Source organism: Physeter macrocephalus, chromosome 11, assembly GCF_002837175.3.
Source record: "Physeter macrocephalus isolate SW-GA chromosome 11, ASM283717v5, whole genome shotgun sequence".
In the NCBI taxonomy this organism is placed as follows: Eukaryota; Metazoa; Chordata; class Mammalia; order Artiodactyla; family Physeteridae; genus Physeter; species Physeter macrocephalus.
In genome coordinates, this window is record NC_041224.1 from 8862290 (window position 1) to 8875654 (window position 13365).

Sequence of the window (13365 nt, forward strand, 5' to 3'; positions counted from 1 at the left end):
AGAGAAGTAAAAAAAAAAAAAAAAAAAAAAAAAAAAAAAATCTAGAATTAAGAGTTTGATTTTCCAAATGGAAAGGGGGAGTCCAGCACAAAGGATGAAACTTCCGCATCCAGACATAAATTTCATGACAGTGGGGACAAAGAAAAACCTAAAAGCTTCCAGAGGAAAAGGCAGGTCCCATACAAAGGGTCAGGAATGGAAATGCTTGTACTTCTCAACAGCAAGAATAATTAACACAACACTGTAAATCAACTGCAATAAAAAAATATTAAAACTGAAAACAAAACAAAACAAAAAACACAGCAACAATGGAAGACAGAAGGCAATGGAGCAAAAATCCTTGAAAATTCTGGGGGAAAATTTTCTAATCAGAATTCCATAACTATTTTAACTATCAATTAAATGGGAAGGTTGATTAAAGGCACTTTAAGACATTCAGGGTCTCAAAAAGTTTTAATGTCCTCTTTCTAAGGAAACTATTGGAGGACGTTTTTGACAGAAACAATGGGAGTAAACCTTGAAAGAGATCAAGTGATCTAGGAAAAAGGGGTTCACACCCCAAAAGAAGGTGAAAGTCATCCCGAGGATAATGAGGAGAGATGTCTCAGAATGACAGAGGTGCACTCAGCACAGACCCAAGCAGGACAGAACATTCCTGGAGAGAGGTTCAAGAAGGCACAGCTGAGGGACTACTGGATGTGTATGAATATATCGTGAGGAACTTGAGACAACCAGGGAAGAATGCGGGGCTTGACTGGTGCCAAATATACAGAAAATTAAGCACGTGTAAAAAGAAAAATTATTAATCACAGAAACCACAAAGAAAACACACAAGAAAAAAGTAATGTGAGTATACGACATGGCTCACTGAAATTTTATTTACATGGTCATAATGCATCCAATATACGGAACCAGCCAAAATTATGATTTAACTGTTGGGAGACTGAAGGATGAGATGGATGCAGGTGCATGTATGTGAGAGCGAAAGGAGGAATATGCATGAGAGAGTTAAACAGTCTTCGCGGCAGGAAGCCCAGAGATAATGCCTAGCAGTGAAAACTCAAGCAGCAAATGAAGCACATGATTTAGAGGCAAGGAATAAATACCAAAAGATACAGTTAAAAGAGTTAAAACTAGTTGCCCTCTGAGAGCAGGCAGGGCATTCAGTAAAGTGTGGAAAGGGAATTACTAAAAAAAAAAAAAAAAAAAAAAAAAAAAAAAAAAAAAGAAAGAAATAAAGAAAAAGATCTGTTGATCTATATACTGTAAAATCCATCCTTTACTGTGTACACGTCCCTGAATTTGGGCCAATTCATAAACTCCTGTATCCACCATCACATTCATGACGCAGGACAGTTCCATCGCCTGCCCCACCCAACCCCTGTCAACCATGGAGCTGTTTTCCATCCCTATGGTTTTGCCTTTTCCAGAGCATCACTGTAGCCTTTTGAGCAGCGCCTCTTGCACTTTGCATAATGGATCTGAGATTCGTCCATGATGTTGTGTGTATCAATAGTTCATTCCTTTTTATCGCGGAGCGGGACTCCTATTTATAAAAAGTAAGTCTACCTGATTAAGCTTTTTGTACTTTGATGACAGTATTACTTAACGTGGAAAAAACGATAACCAGAAAAGAGATACTAAACACATCAACTTAAACATATTTAGTTTCATTATGACTTCCCAAGGCATTCACAAGTGAAACCAGACTGCTTACGTGGTTTGCTCTGTAGGCTGTGGAAGACAGCCACGGTTCTATTACAACTCCTTAAGTCATTACTAGATGTTCCGCCAAAAGACAGACCTTGAAAGTCCTAGGGGCCAAATTCTGGGGACAATTCAGTGTAGAGGAGCAGTCCTCAACCCTCACAGTGTATCGAAGTTGCCGGAAAAGATTTTACAGTTACATGAAGTTCCATCCTAGACACTGCGTTTCACTTAGTCACAGGTGGGATATAAGTCTTTGGTGGTTCTTTTGTTTGTTTGTTTTTGTTTTTAAACCTCTGCAGATGATTCTAATATGGAGCCAGGGTAGATAACCACCGGTTTAGAAGAAGCTGTCTCACATCTAAGTACATTTCCCACCTGACAAAGTGATGTAATATTTTCCAGGATGACTGATTTCCAGGAAGAGTCCTTCACACAAGGTCATGGACCCATCCCTACAGAATTCAGTATGCATTCTGAACGCTTCTGTGTCAAGAGCTGACATTTTCAAGATCACTGGAGAGGACAACCGAATTCATCACTGACGGCGGCTTTCCTTCTCGCCCCCGATTTTCTTGTTAATTTACCTGTCGCGCTACTAGGTGAACGGGAAGATTGCTTTGTTCACGGGATGACACAGTTGTTTAGGGTGGATCCGACTGTAAATGGGCTCCTCTACTGCACATAACAGAAAGGATAATGATTCATCATCTCTTCTTTGACCTGACACACTTAATGCTATTTTAACAACGAGGATCATGATTCTGACAACTCTCCAGGGCTTCCACAAATGAACCTAACCGGGTTTCAGACAGAAAAGAATTCCTGTCCAGAATCTTTTCATCCCCAGCCCTTCCTTTCCTATTTTCTCCCTCTTGGGCTTTTCATTTTTTTAAAAAATAAATTTTGTTTATTTAATAGATAATTCAGGAGTCATTCATTTTTCCCTTCTAGAATTAAATGTCTATTTAGAATTAGACACACCTGATACCTGTGATGTATTTCCACCCTCTGTTGCTGTCTGGCTGACCAAAAGCAGACACTGAATGATTCAGTAACTCTGGATGTCTTGCCTTGAGTAAAAAAGTTACAGTTTTGCACGGCTTTTTGAAAGTCTCCCTTATGGACCCTATTACTTCCTTTGAGGATCTTCAATTGGTGATCACAGGTCTAGACTGTTGAACCCCAGTTTTATGAGTTCAGATGAGCCAGGGCAGATCCACTCATAAAGCCATATGGAAATTACTTCTGGCCAGAAACAAAAGACTGATACAACACTGAGATACTGGCTTTGTTTGTTTCCTAAATGAAATCAATCTGGATGGCTGATACTTTAGAACATGGGTCCAAGATACACCCTATGGCTGGAATCTATCTTCCAAGTTCAAAACTTAGGTTGAAATAGAAGTGGTAAGTCAGGAAACCCCATCTCATTTCCCCATCTTTGGCATTTAGAAAAGGGCAGTGGGTTAACTCAGGCACGGAAAGCAAAGTGCCTAGTCTAAGCAGAATTTTCTGGATAAGCACGCTTGTGTAGACAATTCCAAATGGTGATAAATGACAAAGTCAAGAATAAAGAGGTGAAGGCTCTACATGGGCCCGATTAGAGGTATGCCTTTTATACGTGGCCAGAGCCTGATAGCCTTGGATCAAGCCAAAGGTCCAAGGACCAAGCTGTGTTTCCTAGCATGAAATAAATTATATTTCATAAAGTTATGAAAAACAAAAATATCTAATTAGGAGCATTTGGTTAGGTAGACTTTGATTCTAAAGTCTTTTTTTTGAAACATAGATTCTATTTTTTTCTTGAAACATAGATTCTATTTTTTGTTTTCTATCTCCCTCAGTCCTGTGCTTGATGCCTAACAATATTTATCCTGCTATAAAAGTTTCCCTCTTTGCCCACCTCCTCTCCTGACTCCGGCTGCGGAACAGCTGGAAGAAGGACTTCGGTCCTTGTTTTCTTTGAAGAAAGAATTCAGCAAAGAGACAGTGTTTGTTAGAAGCAAAGTACGTGTGGAAGAGCACACGGGCGAACTTGGCGTGAGCTGTGTGCAATTGGGGTGGCTGAGGTTGCTTATATGGGGGCAGTTTTCCGGGTTGTCTCTGGCCAGTCGTCTTGCTTGTGACCGTCTTTGGTCTGTCAAAGGGCAGCGGGCAACCAGTTGCGGCTGCTCAGCCTGGGGCCCATCTATCTCCTACCTCATGACCAGAAGTCAATATAAATCAGAAACAGATGTAGGAGCCTGTGTGGTCAAGGAAGAAAGTATTCAACTGAGAAGTCTAAAAGAACGGTGAAACCTACAGATTCCATCTACTGTACCTGTAACTGTCAGGTTGGAGAAGAAAAGGAATGTGGAGAAGAGAGGCACCCAACTTGTCTCGTTAAAAATACAGAAGTATACCCTCGCTCTTTGTGCTCCCAGGTCCCTGATAATCTATTCTTAGTTTAAATTTGGAAGTTTCCATTTTAGACTCCAATCCTATCTTTGATGCTTCAGAAGTTGGCTTAACCTTTACTATGGTGCCCACTGGTTATTCGATTCAAGGCTTCCTCTCAATAGACCCTAAGTAAACTCCACGAAGCCAAGGCTGTCGTCTGATTTTGCGTCTCACGATGCTTGGCTCATAGAATATGCTCAAGAAGTATCTGCTGAAGGGCTGGAGAGGGAAAGGACTGGATTAAGTCCAAGCCGATTAGCATGACACACTAAAGATGGGCCCGGCTTTGTTACTGGTCACCCCCTACCCTAGGGACTTCACCTGAAGACCTCCAGGTGGCTTCCAGGATGCTGTGTCACACCTTGATGCCTGCACACACTTTAGACCCTCCACTGGACATGCCCTTCTCCTCCTAACTCGCTTGGTAAAACCTTAGGTACCATTTAGAAACCCTTCCTGGATGCTGACATCCCTAAGTCAGTGTTAATCCCTCTCCCCTTTATGCCGCTTGTACCTTTGGACACATACGTGCCGAGCTGTCTTTTCATTCACTTGATATTCTACTGCTCAAGGTTTCAGTTTACAGTTCACACATGAGCTCCTCACAGGCAGACACGGTGAACGGCTTCAACATCTCTGCATCCCTCTAGCAGACATGCTCTCAACATCCATCCATTCACTGTTCACGCTGAGGACTGTTCTAGGCCTTGAGAACACCACCGTTCACAAAACAGATTAAAACCCTTGCCCTCGTGGAGCTTATATGCTAATTGTAGGAGAATGACAACAAAGGAAATTAATAAATAAAACTCATAAAAGAGTTACGGGGAAAAAGAGAAGGAAGAGAGAATGTGCGTTTGTGTGTGTGCGCGCGCGCACATATACCAAGAAGAATATCTGAGGGAAAGTTCCTAGCACAGGAGCTGCAAGTGCAAAGGCCCTGAGGTGGGCATGCATCTACTGTCTGGAACACTCACAGGACAGCAAGGAAGTAAGAGGCAGGAAGAGAATGAGCAAAGGGAAATGGAGTATGAGATACAGTCAAAGATAAGGAGGGGGTGGGGACGTGGATGGTCAGACCATACAGGGCCGTGTAGGCCACTAGAAGGACTTTGATTTTCACTGAGGGAAAGAGAAGCCACCTGACGGATCCGAACAAAGGAGTGAGGAGATCCAGCTCACAGTGTGACAGGGTCGTGAACTGAGAGCAGACTTGAAGGAAGCAAAGCTGGAAGCAAGGATACAAGTTAGGAGGCTATTTATTGCACTAATCTCGGGAGGAGATGATGGTGTCTCAGACCAAACGGATAGCAGAGGATGCGTGAGAAGTGGGGAGATTCTTGATATATTTTGAAGAGACAGACAAGAGCATTTGGATGTGGAACGTAAGGGGAAAAGAACAGTCAAGGACGAGTCCATGTTCCAGGGCCGAAGGTCTTGGGACTGAGAGACGAAGAGGTATGGACGGAGAGGAAGAAGACGGAAGGGGGCAGGTCGGGGCTGGGGGCAGTTGGGAGGTCAAACCTGAGAAGTCCACGAGACACCTCAGTGATGAAGTCGCACAGACAGTAGGACATATGGGTCTGGGATTCAGAGGAGAGACCAGCAAAGAAATGCTATTTAAAAGTCCGGCTGGGCTCTTTGCTGGAGCTAATGGCAGACTCTGGGAGGGCGCACGCCAAGGAGTACCTCCCGGAACTTCTGCCAGTGTCCTTGTACCCACGGTGAGTCACAGCCACCCCCCGCCTCTTCAGGAGACCCTCCAACACTAGCAGGCAGCTCTGGTTCAGTCTCCCCTCTGGTCACTGCTCCTTCCCCTGGGTTCTGATGCGCACACTACTTTGTGTGTGCCCTCCAAGAGTGGAGTCTCTGTTTCCCCCAGTTCTGTCGAAGTCCTGCAATCAAATCCCAGTAGCCTTCAAAGTCTGATTCTCTAGGAATTCCTCCTCCCGTTGCCGGACCCCCAGGTTGGGAAGCCTGACATGGGCCTCAGATCCTTCACTCCAGTGGGTGGACTTCTGTGGTATATAAGTGTTTTCCAGTCTGTGAGTCACCCAGCCAGCAGTTATGGGATTTGATTTTACTGTGATTGCGCCCCTCCTACCGTCTCATTGTGGTTTCTCCTTTGTCTTTGGTTGTGGGGTATCTTATTTGGTGAGTTCCAGTGTCTTCCTGTCGATGATTTTCCAGTAGCTAGTTGTGATTCTGGTGTTCTTGCAAGAGGAATTGAGAGCACTTCCTTCTACTCTGCCATCTTGGTTCCAATCTCGCAATCGTCCCTTTCTTGAGCAAGGATTAAATTAGCCTTTTACGTGTTAAGATTGAACAATCGTGATTTATTTAACATTTTGAATATAGAAGCTAAAAATAAGTATTATGAGGTTACTAGGTTTGGAAACAGAAGCTGGTCTTTCAATAAAATAAAATTACAGTTTAAGTTACTGAACTTACCATAGGGAAGGTCTACTTAAGACACACAAAGAAACCACTACATAAATAAAAATATTGGTTCACTTGCCTCGGTCAAATTTAATATGACCTTTTGACAAAGTGATAAACCAGGATAGACCGTTTATATTTATATAAGTTACATATGATGAAAATTGTTATTAAAATAAATAAGAAGCTTCTACAAATCAATTTCCAAAGGAAACCAATTAAAAGTAAATAAAATAGTTTATTTTTTCTTATCTAATCAACAATTTAGATGAAGGTGGAACTTATGTAAGGCAAGCTTGATTGTTAAATATATTAACGTGCAGTGAAATATGTAATTGGGTGTGTGTGGTGTCTGTGTTTCAATCTAAAATGAACTGCAAGTGCCATTTATTTTGACTTAAAATATTTTGGACAAGAGAATTTAATATCTTGTCCCAAAACTCTCCCGTTAGCCATTAGGCACTTATGTTGAATTCAATCTGATAAATTATAGTACCATTTGTAGCTTTATACTTCAAGTTAGAAAAAAAGAATGGAAGGATGGAAGGAAGGAAGGAAGGAAGGGAGGGAGGAAGGAATTTCATGTTGTGTTTTTGCCAAAACAAAATTTTAAAAAATTTAAAGAATGTTACAGGGACAATTAGCAAAGTCTGAATAAGGCCTGTATATTAGATAACAGTACGATATCAATGTTAATTTCTGATTTTGGTACTGTGGTTATATTAGAGAATACTATTATTAGGAAACATACACTGAAGTAGGTAGAGGTAAAGGATCATCATGTCTGCAATTTACTCTCAATGATTTATATATATACATATATAATAAATTAAATGAGGTAAAATATTCATATTTGGGAAATTTGAATGATGATAAATAGGAATTCTTTGTCCTGTTCTTGCAACTTTTCTGTAAAAATAAAATTACTTTAAAAGTAATAGTTAAAAGAAAAAGATAAGAATAAAATATAAGTTAGGATAATCAAATCCCTTAACAAAAGCCCACATTTGGTTAATGGCAGATCCAGGAAATGCATAGATATTTTATCACCTAAAACTCGATGCTCCTTTCTCTTCTGTGCATGGTCAGTCACTTTATTGCCAGCCTTTTCTCTGCATTCATATATAGACAGATTTTGTTTTTTTACAATAACAATTTGGTCCATTGAATGAATAGTGCTTTCTTTAGAGGGAAGAAAACATCTCTGAATTGAATTGAGAGCCACTTCACTTTTTAATCTATGCCCCAGTGCAGAATCTTAGGAGTTTTCTGTTGAGTTTGCGCTGTAAGGAGACCAACTCAGTTCTTTGCTGAGTATGAGGAGTCTACAAAGCTCCATTAAGCCTCCTTACATAACCTCACTTGGGGTTCAAATAACCTTAGAAGAGTTGACCTCCAATTCCTCTTATTTTGGTAGTTAAGAACTTCCAATAAGAAACAGAATGGAGAGTTAAAATTTCCAAAGAGAACTCCCTGTTAGCACAAATACCTTCTCACTAAAACATTGGTGAATTCATCATCATTAGATAGAGAGAGAGGATAGCATTATGAATTATTGATCTAAAATTAAGGAAAAGGAATGGATGCATTTACTTTATTTCTGTCAAAGTTTTACTCTAAAAATATCTTGGAAAAAAAGTCACTGTCAGCAATCCTTCCCCTGGAGTTGCAGAAATAGGTTCTTTCTCATTAGGGGGGATTTTCTCCCTAAAACTTGATGTCAGTTCCCTTTTATTATTTTTTACATTTATGTTTTCTGCACTTCTGGTTAAGTTGCTTAAAATCTACTCTTTTTCATTTTAAATCTGTCTTCCAAAAAGAAAACAATATGCTCTGCCTCTCTTTCCTACATAATTCTTCCCCTTTTTTGCAACTCAAGTGTCTCCCTCTGTGACTTCCCAGATTAAACAGAATTTCTCATTTATGTTCTCCTAAATCTCAGTCATTCTTTTTTTGTAGCATTTATCATAGTCATGATATTATATTTCTGTCTGTGATTATGTAATTGATTTCTATCTCCTCCTTCCTTCCCACTAAGTTCTTAACTCCTTCGAGGTGGAGACCAGACCTGTTCAGCTCACCTTTGCACATGCTGAATGAGTAGGCATACAATACATAATTTTTGGAATGAGGAGATGAATGAATGTTTCATAGCTATCAGCTAAAATAGATAGAGGTAGATCTTCTGCTGCTTGGGGCCAGCTCTAAGAGTTGTTTGTCTGCACAGATTTTCTTTCAGAACTCATTGCAGTGATCTCACATCCAGAAATATAACTTCTTGAACCTGATCTGCTGGCCCAGAGTCATGACACTGACGACCAGATGTTTGCCTCTAATGGCCCAACTTTAGCCAGCCTAGGAGAGGGAATAATAGTCCCATAAAAATCAACATCAAGAAGTAAAATATGCCCCTATAACTACTATGTTTCCTTAATACCCATTTGTGATTTACTTTATTGGTTTATGAAAGTCAAGGATTTTTTTTTTCCAGTGGTTCATGGACACCTAAGAGCTTAAGGGGATCAGTGAACACCTTCAAAGAATATAAGAAATTTATCCAATATGTCTGTTGGAGCATTTTTTGGTGGTGGTCATTGGCAAGTTTTCATCAGATAATCTAATGAGTTTATGTGCCATACAATTTTAAGAACTATTATTTTAAACCATACTGGATACTGTTTGATTTTTAAAATAAGATTATCTGACATTTTAAACCATGACTTTGAACTGGAAAATATTAGGTTTAGACCCTAATTTGGTCATTTATTTCCTAGCTGTGATTTGGGCAAGTTACTTCATTTCTCTCCAGTTCTCAGTTTTCTCATCTCTAAAATATGCATAATAATGCTTACTTTTGTGAGTGTTTTTAGGTATTTAAAGGTATGCTTAGGAAAGACAAAAATGCAACATAGTAAGTGTTCGATAAATTGCAGCCATTTTTCATCTATGTATAACTTAAGATTGCTTGGAGTTTGAGAAACCAGCAGAATATATTTTTAAATGCTTTGAATAAAAAGTTTTCCAATTAAAAAAAAAAAAAAAAAAAAAAAAGTCCGACATCGAATGGAATCACCAAAGGAAGGAGTGTGGACAGAGGAGACAAAGAGCTCAGCCCTGGGCTCTCCAAGATGTCAAGCTGATGATGAAGAGCCAGCCAAGGAGACCACGGAGCTGCTAGTCAGACAGAAGGAACCCGGAAAAGTGTGGCTCTAGAAACCAAGCAAAGGAAGTATTTCAAAGAGGATGGAGTAGTCTGCCACGCTGAGGAGGAGGAGGGCTGAGGATCCCCTCCTGGATATGTCAACGTCAAGGTCACCGGTGATCTGACGTGACTAGTTTGGGGTAAGTGATGGGGAGGTAACTGGAGTAGGTTCGAGAGACTCAGCAGAGAGCAGGTACACACAACGTGTTCAAGGAGAGTTGCTATAAAGCAAAGAAGGAAAACGGGGCAGCTAGAGGGGCATATGAGGTCCAATTTTGCCCAAGGGGTAACAACTCCATTTTTATATGCTGATGGTGTTTCCATTAGAAGGAGAAATACTGCCGAGGAGAGAGGGGAGGGCCGTGGTAGCCGTGCTGGTGTGGGGATGGGGACATGGGATCGAGCACCCAGGTAGGGGGCTGGTCAGTGCTCACGGTAACAGGAGAAAAGGCAGAGCATTCAGGCAAATACACAAGGGGGGCTGGGTGTGGTGGTGGGATCGCTTGGACCGTCTCCTCTGTTTGCCTCTGTTTTCTCAATGAAATAGGAAGCAAGTTCCCGGGAGAGCTCGGGAGGAGAAGGGTTTGATGAGAGAGGAAATGGCGTGAAAGCCTTTTAGAAGCGTAGAAAGGGGCGTGGAAGAGGCTTAGAGAGTCTGGTTTCTGGGCAGCATTGAGCGCCAGCGGATCATGAATTTAGGGTGAGATTCGTCAGCAGGGGTTTGGCCAAGTTCAGCTTACGGATGCGGGTGTCAGAACAGAGAGCTGAGGACGTGCCGGGTACAGATGACGAATATCGACTGAACCCGATCGACCTGAACGGAACTTTCTTCCTGCCACCACGGAGACTTCAGAAGCGAGTTTCCTCTTGGGATCACATGCCGGTCCACCCACGTTTCATCATCTTCACAACAATAATCCACAAAACCCAGAATTCTGAAATACTCACCGCCCTTCGAATCTGTGTTTTAAAAAATCGAACAATGCTTTTTGCATCATATCTGTGACCTGCAGTTGAGTAAAGCAATAAGAGACAATCAAATATTACTAATTACGATACAACCATTTTACTACCCTTAAGAATGTCTGAAAACCTGGGCTTTCCACCGGGAGAAAGTAGCATGTGAGGTCGCCCCTGTTTTCCGTCGCTGAGCTCTGATACAGTAACAATCAAAAAGACAAAGTTCCCCAAACTCACTCTCGGAGTGACAGTTAATGAGACCGCGAGGGGTTTCGGTCACTCTCCATTTGATACTCTCCTCTCCAGACTGAGTCAACTGTAGCTCACAAGGCAACAGCCAAGAAAACAAAATAGAACAGAACAGGTAGCAGTGTCCACTGCGGCTTGAAAAAAAACAACATGCTTTACTGCCCCAGCTCTTTTCTAAGTTCACGAGTCAGGAGAGGGAGGTGGAGCTGCAAAGCGGTCCAGCATGCCAGGTCAAGGGTCGTCCGGAGGGCGGCTACCTACCTCGTACCCCTTCAGAGAGGGGCCCACCAGGACCACAGGTCGCATAGAAGGGACCACGTCATAAGGAGGGGTGTGCTCTGTCTGCAGAGAGAGAGGAGATGCCTTCAGATGGTTAAAAGGTAGAAAGAACTCAAATATTTTATGCATAATTAATTGTTCTGTCTCGACTCTGCTATACGAGCACTACCTTTCCAGACATGTCCTTTTTTTTTTTTTTTTTTTTTTTTTTTCCCCACTTGCCTCTTTTTCTAAATAAACCCAATCCGAGACTGGGTGGGTTTATTTCCCTCACGTTTCGAAGTGCCTGACTTCTCTACAGTTTTCTGGCTCTCCTTTAAAAAGGCTGCCAACGTTCCTAAAGCAGAAGGGGCTGCTTTTGAACAGAAGCCGGTTGGTAGAACAGACAGAAACATGCCTCATGCGGGAGAGGTGCTTTTAGGCTTGACTGGAGGTTAATATTGCTTCTCAGATGGCATCTGAGTTTTCTCAAGAGTCGAGTGATCAGACCTCACGCGGTTAATCACAAAGAAAAGAATTTGGGTCTTAGATGTCGGTCTTACCTGGATAAGACCTCATTTCAAAACATTACCAAATACTCGACAGTGTCTATTTTGCTGTGAGAGTTTCCACGAGCCTGCATGTTTGTTCCAGCAGACAGAATCACGCTCACTCTTCACAGCTGAGGGATTCACATTTTTAGATCTTTGGTTTCTAGCCCTCGGAACTTAAACACTCACAATGTAAGGTTTACGTGCCTTGGAGGGAAGGTGGTTCACGTGTGTGTGATAATATATCCAAGCAGGCCTCTGTGGCCTCAGAAGGTTCACTGTCATCTTGCATAGCTCATATGCTTCCTAAGAACTGCTTAGGAGGTGTTTCTGTTACATAACTAATTCATGCCCTCCCACAATAATTTATTTCTTTTTTAGAAGAGCAGGGGGAGGACCTAATTTTGTAGCAATTTCTAAAACTGGCAACAATTTTCAGCTCTCCCGCTTCCAATAAAATAATGAAAATAAAGCTTTTTCCAAAAATTAGATAACTCATTTGTCTGAGGATCTTAAAATCCCCTATTTTAATAGCAGAAAATGTTAAAGGGACCCCCAAAAAATGACTTTTTTTTTTTTTTTTTTTTTAATGTAGAAGAAAGAGCTGTGGCCTGAGACACTGGGATAAACAAATCATGGTGACAGGAACCTTCCTGCATTGAGGAGTGTCTGAAAAAATATATATTTTAAGAATCACACAGACGCAAAGAAAAATCTTCTCCAAACTCTTTGAAGAATTTGATACACATCGCAAATGTGAATGTCATTATTGCACCAGGCCGTTGCTCAAGAACGTGTCACTGTTGCTTAAAATGGCCCTTTACGAACTTTCTGACTTTGATCGAATTTAACTCGCTGGGGGGAAGGGGGAGGGCATGAAAAAGCATTTCAAATTCAAAAGGTTCCATCTGAGCTTCTGCCAACAGCCACAGACAATCTAATCCAAGGCGAGAAGATATTACTGTGACTGCTGTCAGATTTCACCGCTGACTTTAGTGTTCAAAGTGAATTTTAACAGACACACTCAAGGTGGAATACATTTTTAAACAGAAGGAAAAAAACCAAGACAAACACAATACAGTGACAGCACAAATGCCACACAAGCACCACTCTAAAAGCAACCTAAAGCATGGACAACAATCTTATCATTGCATCTCAGGTTGTTTCTTTTGGTTTCTGAACTCTACATTGAAGCTGACCACATCCTCAATGACATAAGAAGAATGAATACCAGTGCCGAAGGCATCATAAGCATATGCATGAAATGATTACACTAAATTAATTCATCAAATTAATTCATGAAATTATTGCATTTATACCACCTGGGATCATGCTGAAAGTGTTTAGAAACCAAGTCCTTGTAACTATGCAGTCTAAGGATACCTTTTCCACTGTTATAAGTTGCACGCATTTTAGGAACAGCTCCCAAGAAATTTTATTTCCAGTCTTTCAATACGCAGTGGCCCAGTACCGGACAGGTCTTGGGTTCCTTCGATTTGTGGCTGCCAACTAGCCAAGTGTTACCAGGCTGGTCATCAATCAGCCTCTTTATCAGCA

At 41.3% G+C, this 13365-nt stretch overlaps 1 protein-coding gene across 7 annotated transcripts in view; it reads right to left on the reverse strand.

The window, feature by feature from the left end:
- The window catches only part of CACNB2 (calcium voltage-gated channel auxiliary subunit beta 2), a 441112-nt gene that overhangs the window by 32108 nt on the left and 395639 nt on the right, over positions 1-13365 (reverse strand). For all 7 annotated transcript variants that reach the window (XM_028495783.2, XM_055087728.1, XM_028495784.2 and 4 more), the window contains 2 exons: positions 11261-11341; positions 10739-10797 (listed from right to left, as the gene is read on the reverse strand). In XM_028495783.2, coding sequence (XP_028351584.1) covers positions 10739-10797; positions 11261-11341 — 140 coding nt within the window. The remainder of the gene's footprint in view (positions 1-10738; positions 10798-11260; positions 11342-13365) is intronic.